At 35.8% G+C, this 12928-nt stretch overlaps 1 protein-coding gene across 1 annotated transcript in view; it reads right to left on the minus strand.

Moving 5' to 3' along the window:
• Positions 1 to 12928, minus strand: part of COL21A1 (collagen type XXI alpha 1 chain) — a 185979-nt gene that overhangs the window by 15229 nt on the left and 157822 nt on the right. The window contains exons 18-20 of the mRNA XM_060021357.1: positions 5403 to 5447; positions 3212 to 3265; positions 1549 to 1602 (exon numbers count right to left, since the gene is read on the minus strand). Coding sequence (XP_059877340.1) covers positions 1549 to 1602; positions 3212 to 3265; positions 5403 to 5447 — 153 coding nt within the window. The remainder of the gene's footprint in view (positions 1 to 1548; positions 1603 to 3211; positions 3266 to 5402; positions 5448 to 12928) is intronic.

The raw sequence follows: 12928 nt of genomic DNA on the forward strand, positions 1-12928 counted from the left end.
TCCACACCGTGGTGGCTGCTTTTACATTTCAATAGCAGAGCTGAGTGGCTGCAACAGAAATTATATGGCCCTCAAAGACTAAAACATGTCCTATCTGGCCCTTGGCAGAAAAACTTTCTAAGACCTGAGGTAATATACTGTATGAAAACAAGTTGAAATGTTTCACTGAAAAGATTACATTTAAGAGGTATAATTTTAACATCTTGAATCTATTTTTAACAAAATAATCGTAGAAGGACAAGATGAGGGAAATCAAACTTTATAGTAATTTATGTAAAAACAAACTGTGATGTTAGAATCAGCCACTTGACTCCCCAGCCACAACAGCAGACCTACCCAAGTGGTGGATGCCACAAATACATTGTTCTAACGTCTTTTATGGAAAATCTAGCAGGTTTAGTTGACCTCCAGCTCAGTGTGAGCCAACGATGCTAAGTGGCTAATTAAAAATGCTGACGAAATCTTAGGCTGGGTTCTTAAGAATTAGAGGATCCAGAACATCATGGGAGAGTCCATTGTACCCAGTTATTTAAGGAATATACAACTACTCTATTTTTTCTTACAGCATGACCTTGCAACGTGATGGAGAACCTCCACTTGGCAAGTGCACACTTACTACTGCTAGGACTCACAGTGTTCCAAGCACCCACAGGGTCCACCTCTGGTGAGACGGCAGCTACTTTTCCCTAATCACTGGGCTCCCAATGACATTTTATCCTATCTCTTTCTAGGTACTTTAGAATTAAAAGTAGAGTAGATTAGGCCATGTACTCATTTTGTATGCCAGGATCTATTTCCCTGGTCTAGTTAAAGGTTGAATGCTTCCAAAACAGCAATTCCGTCACTTCCTTTCAGAAGGCTATCCTAGAATCTACTTATTAAGTAGTCAAGAATAGTTTCTTGCGTTGAGCCAGAAGGTACCCGGTCTGATCCTCTAATAAAAAGAAATTCTCTTACACATGACTCTGTAGACCTAGAAAACGGTTGAATCATGGTACTCAGAGTGCCAGTTCTAGCTTAAGAATAACCTCACCTGACACCTAAATATATTGTCAAGCGTGCCTTACTTTTTAAATGTGAAAGTTGAGATAATGTGCCATCTTATCCACAGTCCCAAGGGAGGATAAAACTCACTACAAGGCATTTTACAAATAAAAATTCCACATACATTCCACTAAATAAAAAACCAAGAAGAGGACTTGGAAGTTGGTAAAGTTACCCTCAGTGGTCACTACAGATACTCTAGATGGTGGGCTGGGTACAGAGCCCCATAGAGCTCTGGGTATTCCTCAGTCCCTTGAGCTGCCAGTAAGGGAAGAGGGCTGAGTCATGCAGGATCTTGGACCTTTTCCAGCTTAAACCAGGCCTGCTTTACGTTAGCGTGTTTTATATGCTTAGCTTTTGCCTAAGACTTCATTCCCACAAGTGCTTGTTCATAGACTTCAAACCACATTCAAAATAAAATCAATGTAGTTAAAACTTTGACTGAAGTACCTAAATGGTCATTTTGCACAAAGACCTCAATCTTGTTAAGTTAATTTTCTTTACCTTAGATCCTGGGGCTCCAGGCTGACCTGGTGAGCCGTCGCTTCCCATCAAACCCTACATTTTAAATGGAAATTGCAAGAGCAATTTAGAGAATAATATTTTTAAAATATTCAATCAGTTTTCAAGTTATACATTACCATCATAATCAATCCACTAAAATATAATGCAAGATATGGGAAACATCCCTACACACATCCAAATAAAGGATAATAAAGAATCAAACTATGCAAGATAACATGAAGGCTGGCAAAGCCCTTATAATTTGGTTGCTTAAATCACCTACAAATAGCAAAAATGACTGGAGAGCTAGTAAGAGACAAATGTAAAGAAAGTTTCTTTTTTCTACACTCTACTTTCTTCCTTTCTCATGATGGCCAAGAATTAGATTACTTCATAGATGTTATTTTGGTCAATTTTACTTACGTTTTCTATTTTCTTGAATAATGATTTTAAAGAATTAAAATCTAATAATTTCTCTGAATGTAAGAATGTCTATTCAAGTTACAAATGGCCATATTTTTAGTAACCATATAATTCAAAATAAGACACTGATAACTATTCTAGCAACAAGGAACTAATTTAATTTAGATTCCATTTAAATACTATTACATATATAAAAAACATTTGCTTTCTCTTAATCACAGCAAAGGAAATGTGATGAGCAAAAAAATATTCAATTAGTATTATCAGAAAACAGAATCTCAGTATAGTCACATTGAAAACAGCATGTCATCACTACTATGGTTTGCTATCAATTCAGATTTATTACAACTATAAAATGTAAAATATACTAGTCATAACATAGTGTTTGAAATATTAGAAATATTAAATATAGATATTCTTGAAGTTCAATGAAGTTCTAGTCAATGCCTTCACTTTCTGGAGGCTAACTTAAATACTGGTAAATAATCAAGTTTCATTTAATATTTCAATGAAAAAATAATTTGGTCTTTATGATGGAGGTAGAGGAAGAATATTCCATTCAAATCTTTCACCAAGATCTTATCAAATCTTTTCACTGGCTAAAATATCTGCTTTTTTAACTTACATAATTAAATGAAAGATCATAAACTGTCCATTTTTTTTACTTAAAAAAAAGCTATTACAGGCAATTTGATTCATAGATTAAAATACACATTGCTTCTAACAATTTACTTTTAGAAATTTTTTATGGAGTCCTATACACCATAGGATTATCATAATTTCTAATATCATACTCATATGTCCCTTTACTCCCCAAACTTCCAAAATTACTTGTTCACTAATTTAGGATCTTCCTATACTACCTGTTCTGAATATATTCTCCCTCATTACTGTACTAAATTTGTAAATTTTCTAAAAAATAACAAAGAATATTTATTGAGTTTTAGATCTTCTCATGGTACTCAGTATTTTTTTTAGCTAGAATATTTGTTTTCTGGTTTATCTACAGTAAGCGTTCTTAATCCTTACTTGGGTAGCCAACTTTTTGAGAATCTGAAGAAATCTAGACTGCTCTAGAAAAATGAACATAATCTTTTTCATACAAATGCATGGAATTTGTGGATCCCAAAATTCTCATTGCTGAATCCTCCCACCAGTTTTGTGAATTTCAGAATAAGAACCTCTGGTACATAATGACAATATTTCAAACACCCCAGTAATAATAATGACATTAACATACAGGTATCCCCGGAGCTCCTTTTTTTCCTAGTGGTCCTGGAGGCCCAATTTCTCCCTAAAAATCAAATACAGATCAAGTTTAAAATTGTAGAGTATCAATTCATCTTTAGAAATTTCCTACGAAAGCATTATGAAATGAAAACTCAATATCAATCAGCCCAATGTGTCTGCCTTTCCTTCCTATATTGTAAGACGAAGCAATGCAAGGTAAAAAATCAGGAATCTAACATCTTAAAGATGTAGGCCTAGGGTCTGTGGAATTATTAAGGAAAATATTTCATTAGGAAATCAGGAGCGGCACTCTTATTCTTTCAAAGGAAGACCTAGCAGTTCACATACTGTTGGTGAGGTGAGACAACAGAGGGAAAAAAAATCAAGTGAAAAAATTTCTTATTTACCATAATTTAAGAGCTATGATAGTAAGTACAGATTAAGAAAAATTAGGACACAGTTTAATAGCATTTAGACTTCAGATTTTGGGATTGTGGCTGACCTGATGCTCCAAGGGATTTTCTGATTCCAGAACAACAACCCTGGAAAGAATATCCTCTTTGAGAAGCAGGAGAAGTCTTCAAAGATCCCTCACTTTAATAAAATATACTCTCGGTTATGATTGTGATTATGAGGATTTGGAAGTGTGCAGAAACCTCACTAGAAGTTGAGCAGCAGGAAACAAGAGGGCTGAAGGTGTCTGAGGGGACGTGCTCAGCTTTTAAGAAACTGAACACTGGGCCAGCTATGGGGAGAAGGCAGGAACCTTTAGTACCTACAATGGCTCAGGACCCTCAAAGGGCACTGAAATGGTACCCGCGGTTACCAGAAGGAGGCTCTCCATGACCCAGTTAGGCTGACAGGACGCCCACTAACTAGGATGAAGCAATGAGCTCAGCATCAACAATTAAGACAGGAGAGGCAGAAAACCACAAGACTGAGAATCAAGAGGAATAACAATGAACTGCAGCTGTCAGAATGACTAGAAAGAGAATTTAGAACTACATGTGAAATCTTTACAAATGAAAGAATGGAATCATGAAAAACTACTAGGACTGAAGATAGAACAAGAGACTAGACTATCAAGAATAAAAAGATGTTATAGCACAGGGATGTGTGTGTGTATATATATATATACACACATATATATATATATAAATGAATCATTTTGCTGTCCCTTGAAACTAACACAATGGTGTAAATCAACTATACTTCCATAAAAAAAAGAATAAAAAGATGTTATTAAAATTTGAAATTCTAGAAATGAAAAATATGATTGTTTAGATTTTTAAAAAAATCAATTGATGGCTTAAACAGCAGATTAGACACAGTAAAGGGAGAATAAATAGACTGGAAAATATATCCAAAAAATTTAACCAGAATTTAAGAATCTAGGATATGGAAGTAAGCAATTTAGAGATGTAGAGGACAAAATTAAAAGGAATAAAATATGTCTAACTAGAATTCCAGAAAGAGGGAAGAGCAGAAGATGAAGAGAATTAGCATGAAGATTAACCGCTCATGTCTTCCAGAGATAATGGAAATAATTCTACAGAGCCAAGAAGCAAACTAAATTCCCACCCGGATGAATAAAGAGAATTCCATATCTAGATACATCACAGTGAGTTTTAAGAACACTAAAAACAAATAAAATATCTTAAAAGAATCCCCAAAGAAGGAACAGGTCACTTACAAAAGAATGATGATTAGAACAAGAGCAGATTTTTCATAGTGAACCATGGAAGCCAGGAGATGACAGTAGAAAAATTTCAGTGTATTAAGAGGAAATAATCATCAATCTTGAATTGTATACTCTACAAAATCCTCTCTCAAAAACATACTGGTAATTGAATAAACACTGAAAGTTTATAACCAAAGTATTTGTACTAAAAGAATTTCTAAAAATACAGTTTAGTAAGTAGTACAATTTTCCCAAAAGTATGGTCTAAGAGCACAAGATAGAAAGTAACTAAGTAAAATAGAAAGCATGTATGTAAATCCAAATTCATATCTGTATAAAACAACAACAAAAACTAATTGTAAGGTCAAAATAATAGCTTCTGAAATTATATCATGTTTGAACCATTAACTGTTGCCATGAATGTGGTAAAAAATGTATTCTATGTGAAGAGACATCACCACTTTGCCCTTTTCATAATCAGATTCCAGGCCCAAATCTTTCAACTTTCATTAGCACTTACTTTTTGTCCCATTAATCCTTGGTTTCCAGGAAATCCTGGGATTCCCTAAAAAGAAATAAAGTAGATTTTTAATTTAAAAAATTTAGACTGTATCATTAAAGAAGAATAGGCCATAATTGGAGTTTTAACTTGTAAATAATGCAAATCATCAAACATATCTCTTGACTACATGAAACCACTATTTATATTAATCAAATTTTGGAAAAGAAAAATTTATGAGATTTATTATTATACATCTGATATTTAAAGTTTTAAATACCGGCTTAAAAAAAAAGAAGCTATGAAGATATTAATCTTGGCTCTTCTCTCAGACCAACATAAGTGATAAAATAAGAAGGATATTTCATTTGAACACTTTCTTATGTTACTTATAATGATTAATGCAAAAAGACTGTCAAATCATAGGAGTTCAGATTCAGTACAACAGTTCCAAAGGCCCTCATAGTCTCACCACCATAACTGAAAACTAATGAAACTAAATAATTTCCTCCAAATTGAGCCTTGAAACACCCAGGAACCTAACTCCTTGTATAAGATATGGCAATCTTTCTCCTAATGATTCCCTTGCTGATAAAATTGTGGAGCATATGCAGACCAGTTTGTAGAGAGACAGAAAGAAAGAAAGAAAGAACTCTTTCACATGGCTGAGCCCAAATGTATGAGTTCTCTAGCAAGATTCAGAGAAAATTAATGCTAATTGTCTGAATTTGAGAATAACATGAGCACATTTAATAATGGGAAAGCAGTTCTATTGTCATTCACTGCATTTTCCAAAATGATCATTTATCACCCCAAACAAACAGAGATGGTACTAATTAATTTTTATTTCTTATTCATTTTTCTTAGCTCCTTTCTTGATGATACTTCAATTGAAATAATGAATAACATTTGTTTATGTATATATATATGTATTGACTTTGGCAGAAAAGGAAATTCAAATGACAGGGAAATTGGGCACCATCAGTATTTCTTTGAAAGCTCTCTGCATCTTCAGGGCTTTCAAAGAACAGCAGTGGTACTCAGTAAATCAGGGCAACTACATCAAGTATCTTCAACAACAGGGAAAGTCTGCCATTGTTTTGATTTTCAAATCTTGACTATTAATACAATACTGATCCATGTGGTAGCCACAATTACGGTGCAAGATATGGCACACAGTTCTAGTTTTAAGATCCAAACTTAAATGATAAATTGGAATTCAGTTTGATCCTGTTTGGCTCAATTAGTTCTCCATGGCACTACCTCCTTTGCAGAGAAAAGTTGTATGAGAGCAAAACCCATCAATAAGGGACAAGCATTCTGGTTGCTTTATAAACATACTAACTAGAGAATAACATAAAACGATATAAAAATTTAAAGTTACATTATAAAACATGAGCACAGAATACCCTATCAGCACTCTAAACATAAAGCTAGAGTAAATAATTGAGTTACGAGTATAAAGAGAACAGAGTGAAACGAATTGTATCCTTTCTAAGGCAAAAAATGCATACTGTCAACACAATCAAAGTCAATATTGTTCAAAATAAAGGCTTCCATTTCAATAGACCATGATTTGGGATGAAACCACCCAGAACCAGCTCCCATTCAAATATACACTCATACCAACTCACCATAATGATTAAGTTCTGAATTTAAATAAAATTCAAATAAAATCTGTCTGTAGAATCTTATCAGACACAAGGTGGCCATACATGGTTCTGCAGCTGTGTCAATGCCATGTTGCTTGGCTCCAAGAATCTCTAAAGTGATCCTGCAATTGCCCCGATACTTCTCAGACCTGAGAAGCTGAATTTCATGCTGCACAGAACTCTTTGTTACTTAAGGTTTCAACCCTATTCAAGTCTCTATGCTCTTACACGATCTATATTAGTAGGAATTAGTTACTCCTGTTTTTGCAGCCAATCCCACTGTCAGCAAGGCTATATTCTCACTCTGGGGAAAAATAAAATTATGCCCAAGCAGTGCCCTGGCCTCACTTCCCAGATCTTGAGAGCATCCCCCCACCCAGGTCACTTCCTGAATTTGATTTAACACCTTTTATCTGAATAATTCTAATTCTGAGTATGGTCTTCATTAGGACATAGCCACAAATCTTACATTATTTCAACATATCCGATATTGAGAGTATTTGGGGGGATCTCAGATTAGGAGAAAAATAGATTCCTTTTCCTACTGCCTATGTTCATAAGTTAATAAAACATGAATAGATGTCATAGATATGAAAAAAAGTCATAATGTCTTCTAGGTCCAACTATACCAAGAACTACTAAATATTTTATAAATACCAAGCAAAAAATATATAAAACTATATAATATTAAAAAACAAAATGTAAAACTGATTATAAAAGCAATTCTTGGCAAAACTAATATAATGCCATGAGCATGCATAGAATAAAAAACTGTTGAGAGAGAGGTTCACCAGAAGAACTGAAATCACTCAGAGCTATATTAGTTAATAAAATTCTCCTAGAAAATATTTTCCTGGGTTCCCAATACATTCATTGAAATTGACTAAACTTTGCCAATTTTACATTAGTAGAAATATTATTCAAAACCATTTGAAAGTTACCAGTTTGTTGATCCAAAAGTATTTAGCAACAGTTACTTCATAGGGTAAATGTTTTTCCAAGCAAACTATTTTATATTTCATTTTCGGCCTGTGTGGTTTTGAGTTCAGGCAACTGTGAACATGTGTAAGTAAAGACAGAAGCAAGAATTTCATCTGGTGAGAATAAAGGGGCATATTTCCTCCATTTCTGTGATTTCAGTTTGGATTTCAGGAAGAGCAGAAAGTCAAATGGAAAATCCTGTGTAATGTTGTGGTGAAAGAATGCGGCATGAAAAACTGTTCTAGAAGCTTCTCTGTAACCATTAAACCATTGTTGTATAACAAAAAAGTCATTAAAAACAGACACGCATAATTTAGAATAAAGGGTTTGGCCCCTATTTCCTAGAGACCACTTTATAATGAAGGAAATGTGTCTATGATGCATTACTTAGAAAAGACAGGATATCACTCTATACTTTTCCACATGCAATGGAATACTTTACTCCTGAAATTAGAGCGTCGTGGATCAAATCTGCTGTTAAGTAATGCAATAATTTCAATGTGCTTAAAACAAATCTAATCAACTAATGGTATTTTTAAATCAAAAATTTCAACCTTTCTACACACTTGTAGAGATATTTAATATCATACAGTTGTCAAAATATTAGAAGCATATTATGTTTTCTTCTATTATATCAAGAAGTGATTTGTTCATTATTAAAGATGCAATGAATACAAAACACATATGTTGAAAGTATCATTCTTATTAGCTACAAAGATTACACTCATTATTAATAAAGAGCATAGAAGAGACAGTTAAAAGTTTAGATGCTGGAGTCAGCTAGCCAATTATCTCGTGCTGATTGACTCCAGGCCAGTTATTTAAATTGGAATCTCAGTGTCCCCATCTTATACGTGGGGAAAAAATAATAGAACTTAGCTCCAGGGTTGTTACATTATATGAATTAGCTCTCACAAGCACTTAGCTCAGTGCTGGGACTAAAATGAACAAATTTTCATGACTTTTCACAGCTCCACCCTGACCTTTGAAAGTTACAAAATAGATGAAGTCAATTCTTTTCCATGTCTCAAAATTTGTCCTCCTCCATTCTGAGGATATCTTTTTTTTTTTTAACATGTCTTTCCACCTTGCCTTTGTCTACCTCATTCCCCAAAGTTTACACTGTATTCAAGATGACTTTGGCAATCTAAGGCTTCCCACTGGGAGGCACCAACAGGTTTTCATTGCCCCTCATTCATTATCCTTGCCTCTTCATGTTTGGCTGACTTTGATTATAGAAAAATACTACTGTGGGGTTCCAGGATCAAGATGCAAAATTAGAAAGATCCTGAGCTCACCTCCTCTCATGGACACAACAAAACCACAACTACATATGGAACAACCATCTCTGAGAACAACCTGAAGACTAGCTGGACAGACCTTCTACAACTAAGAACAAAAAGAAAAGTCCACACATCGAGAGGCAGAGAAGCAGTCTAGTTAGAACCCACATCTGCATTGTGAAGACCCACAAGCAGGAGGGGTATCACAGCTGGAGAGATGCCCCTGGCGAGTGAGGGGTGTGAGTCCCATGTCAGGCTTCCCATCCTGAGGCCCTGCGCTGGGAAGATGAACCCCATAATGTCTGGCTTGGAAAACCAGTGGGGTTACACTCACTCCAAATCCCAGCACAGACACAGCAGCTTAAAAAGTATCTGGGTCATAGGAGAAGGAGATTCACTGACTAATTTTATGGCAGGTGCTGGAAGGACAGGGATCTGGTCGAACTTCCTCTGGGGACAGAAGCACTGACAGGCATCATTCTTTTTTACTCTCCTTCTACCTAGCTGGCCTGGGGGGGCGAGTGGGCACCACTTCTGTCATTCGCCATCAACCTAGCTAACACCATGCGTCCCAGCCCAGCATTCCCCAGAGGACCTGCCCAGGCTAGCTCCTTTAAAGCAGCTCCCACCCCATCATACCCAGCAGACTGCCCCAGCTCTCCTCCAAAGCAGCTCCTACTCCAGGGGGCCAGCCATGCACACCAGGGTGCCTGCAGCAATCACAGCCCAATCACAACAAGAGGGCACATGTGACCCACACAGGGGATACTCCAGGAGCACCTGGCTCTGGTGAACAGAGGGGACTGCACTGCTGGGTCCCATGGGACATCTTGTACATAAGACCACTCTTTCAAGATCAGGAGATGTAGCTGTTATACCTAATACATAGAAACAGACATCGAGATTTAGGCAAAATGAAGAGATGAAGGAATACCTTCCATGTGAAAGAAGAAGACATAACCTCAGAAAAAGAACTAAATGAAATGGAGATAAGCAATTTACCAGATAAAGTGTTCAAAGTAACAGTCTTAAAGCTGCTCATTGAACTCTGGAGAAGAATGGTTGAACTCAGTTTCACCTTCAATAAAGACACAGAAAAAATAAAAAAGAACCAATCAGAACAGAATAATACAATAACTGAAGTGAAAAATATACTAGAGGGAATCAACAGCATATTAGAGGATGCAGAAGAATCAGTGATCTGGAAGACTAGGCAGTGGAAATCACCCAATAGGAACAGCAAAACACACACACACACACACACACACACACACACACAAATGAGGATAGTTTAAGGGATCTCTGGGACAACATCAAGCATACTAGCATTTGCATTATAGGGGTTCCAGAAGGAGAAGAGAGAGAGAAATGGATAGAGAATATATTCAAAAAAATAATGGCTGAAAATTTCCCTAATCTGTCAAAGGAAAGACACCAAGTCCAGGAAGCACAGAGAGTCACAAATAAGATGAATCCAAAGACACATTATAATTAAGATATCAAAAATTAAACAGAGCATCTTAAAAGCAGCAAGAGAAAAGCAAATAGTTACACACAAGGGGATCTCCATAATACTATCAGCTTTTACAACAGAAACTTTACAGGTCAGAAAGGACTGGCACAATATATTCAAAGTACTGAAAGGAAAAAATCTTACTACCAAGAATACTCTACCCTGCCAGGTTATCATTCAGAAATGAAGGCGAGATAAAGAGTTTCCAGATAAGTGAAAGCTAACAGAGTTCATCACCACTAAATCAAACTTACAAGAAATGCTAAAGGGACTTCTTTAAATAGAAAAAAAAAGGTCATCACTAGAAACAGGAAAATTATGAAAGAAAAACAATCTCACTGTTAAAGGCAAACATAGTAAAGGTAGTAGATCAACCGACTATAAAGCTAGTATGAATTTTAAAGACAAAAGCAGTGAAATAATATCTAAAATAGTTAAGTGATACACAAAATAAAAAGATGTAAAATATGACATCAAAAACATAAAACATGGTTGGGGGAGTAAAAATGTAGTGCTTTTTGAATGTGCTCCAACTTGAGCAACCATCAACTTAAAATAGACTGCTATATACATACGTTGTTATATATGAACTTCATGGTAAATACAAACCAAAAACCTGTAAGAGATACACAGAAAATAAAAAGAAATGCAAACATAACACTAAAGAAAGCCATCAAATCCAAAGGGAAGAGACAAGAGAGGAAGAAACAGAGAAGAACTATAAAAACAACCAGAAAACAATTAACCAAATGGCAATAAGTATACCTATCAATAATTACTTTAAATGTAAATGAACAAAGGGGCTTCCCTGGTGGCGCAGTGTTTCACAGTCCGCCTGCTGATGCAGGGGACATAGGTTCGTGCCCCGGTTCGGGAAGATCCCACATGCCATGCAGCGGCTGGGCCCGTGAGCCATGGCCTCTGAGCCTGCGCCTCCAGAGCCTGTGCTCTGCAACCAGAGAGGCCACAACAGTGAGAGGCCCGCGTACCACACACACACACAAAAATGTAAATGAACAAATGTTCCTATATCTAAAAAGTGGTTATAGAGGGAACATATCTTAACGTAAGAAAGGCCATATATGACAAACAAAATTTACATGGAATCACAAAAGACCCCGAATAGCTGAAGCAATCTTAAGAAAGAAGAACAAAGCTGGAGGTATCATGCTCCCTGATTTCAAACTGTACTGGAAAGCTATGGTAATCATAACAGTGTGGTACTGGCACAAAAGAGCCCAGAAAGAAACCCACACTTACATGGTCAATTAATTTACAACTAAGGAGTCAAGAATATAGTGGGGAAAAGAAAGCCTCTTCAATAACTGATATTGGGAAACTGTACAGCTACATGAAAAATAATCAAAGTGGACCACTTTCTTACACCATGAATTGGAAATGGATTAAAGACTTAAATGTAAGACCTGAAACCATAAAACTCCTAGAAGGAAACAAAGGCAGTAAGCTCTTTGACACTGGTCCTGGCAATATTTGTTTGGACCTGTCTCCTCAAGTAAGGGCAACAAAAGCAAAAATAAACAAATGAGACTATATCAAACTAAAAAGCTTTTGCACAGAAGGAAACCATCAACAAATTGACAATGTCACCTACTGAATGGGAGAAGATATTTGCAAATTATATATGTGATAAGGGGTTAATATCCAAAATATGCAAAGGACTCATACAACTCAACACCAAAAGAAGTAAATAATGCATTTAAAAAATTGGAAGAGGACCTGAATAGACATTTTTCCAAGAAAGACCAACAGACACATAAAAAGATGCTCAACATCGCTAAACATCAGGGAAATGCAAATCAAAATCATAATGAGATATCATTTCACACCTGTCAGAATGGCTATTACAAAAAAGACAAAAAATAACTGTTGGTAAGGATGTGGAGAAAAGGGAACCCTTGTGCACTGTTGGTAGGAATGTAAATTGGTGCACTCACCATGGAGAAGAGTATTGAGGTTCCTCAAAAAATTAAAAATAGATTACCATATGATCCAGCACTTCCATTTCTGGGTATTTATCCAAAGAAAACAAAAACACTAATTTGGAAAGATATATGCATCCCTTTGTTCACAGCAGCATTATTTACAACAGCCAAGATG

Source organism: Delphinus delphis, chromosome 10, assembly GCF_949987515.2.
Source record: "Delphinus delphis chromosome 10, mDelDel1.2, whole genome shotgun sequence".
Taxonomy (NCBI): Eukaryota; Metazoa; Chordata; class Mammalia; order Artiodactyla; family Delphinidae; genus Delphinus; species Delphinus delphis.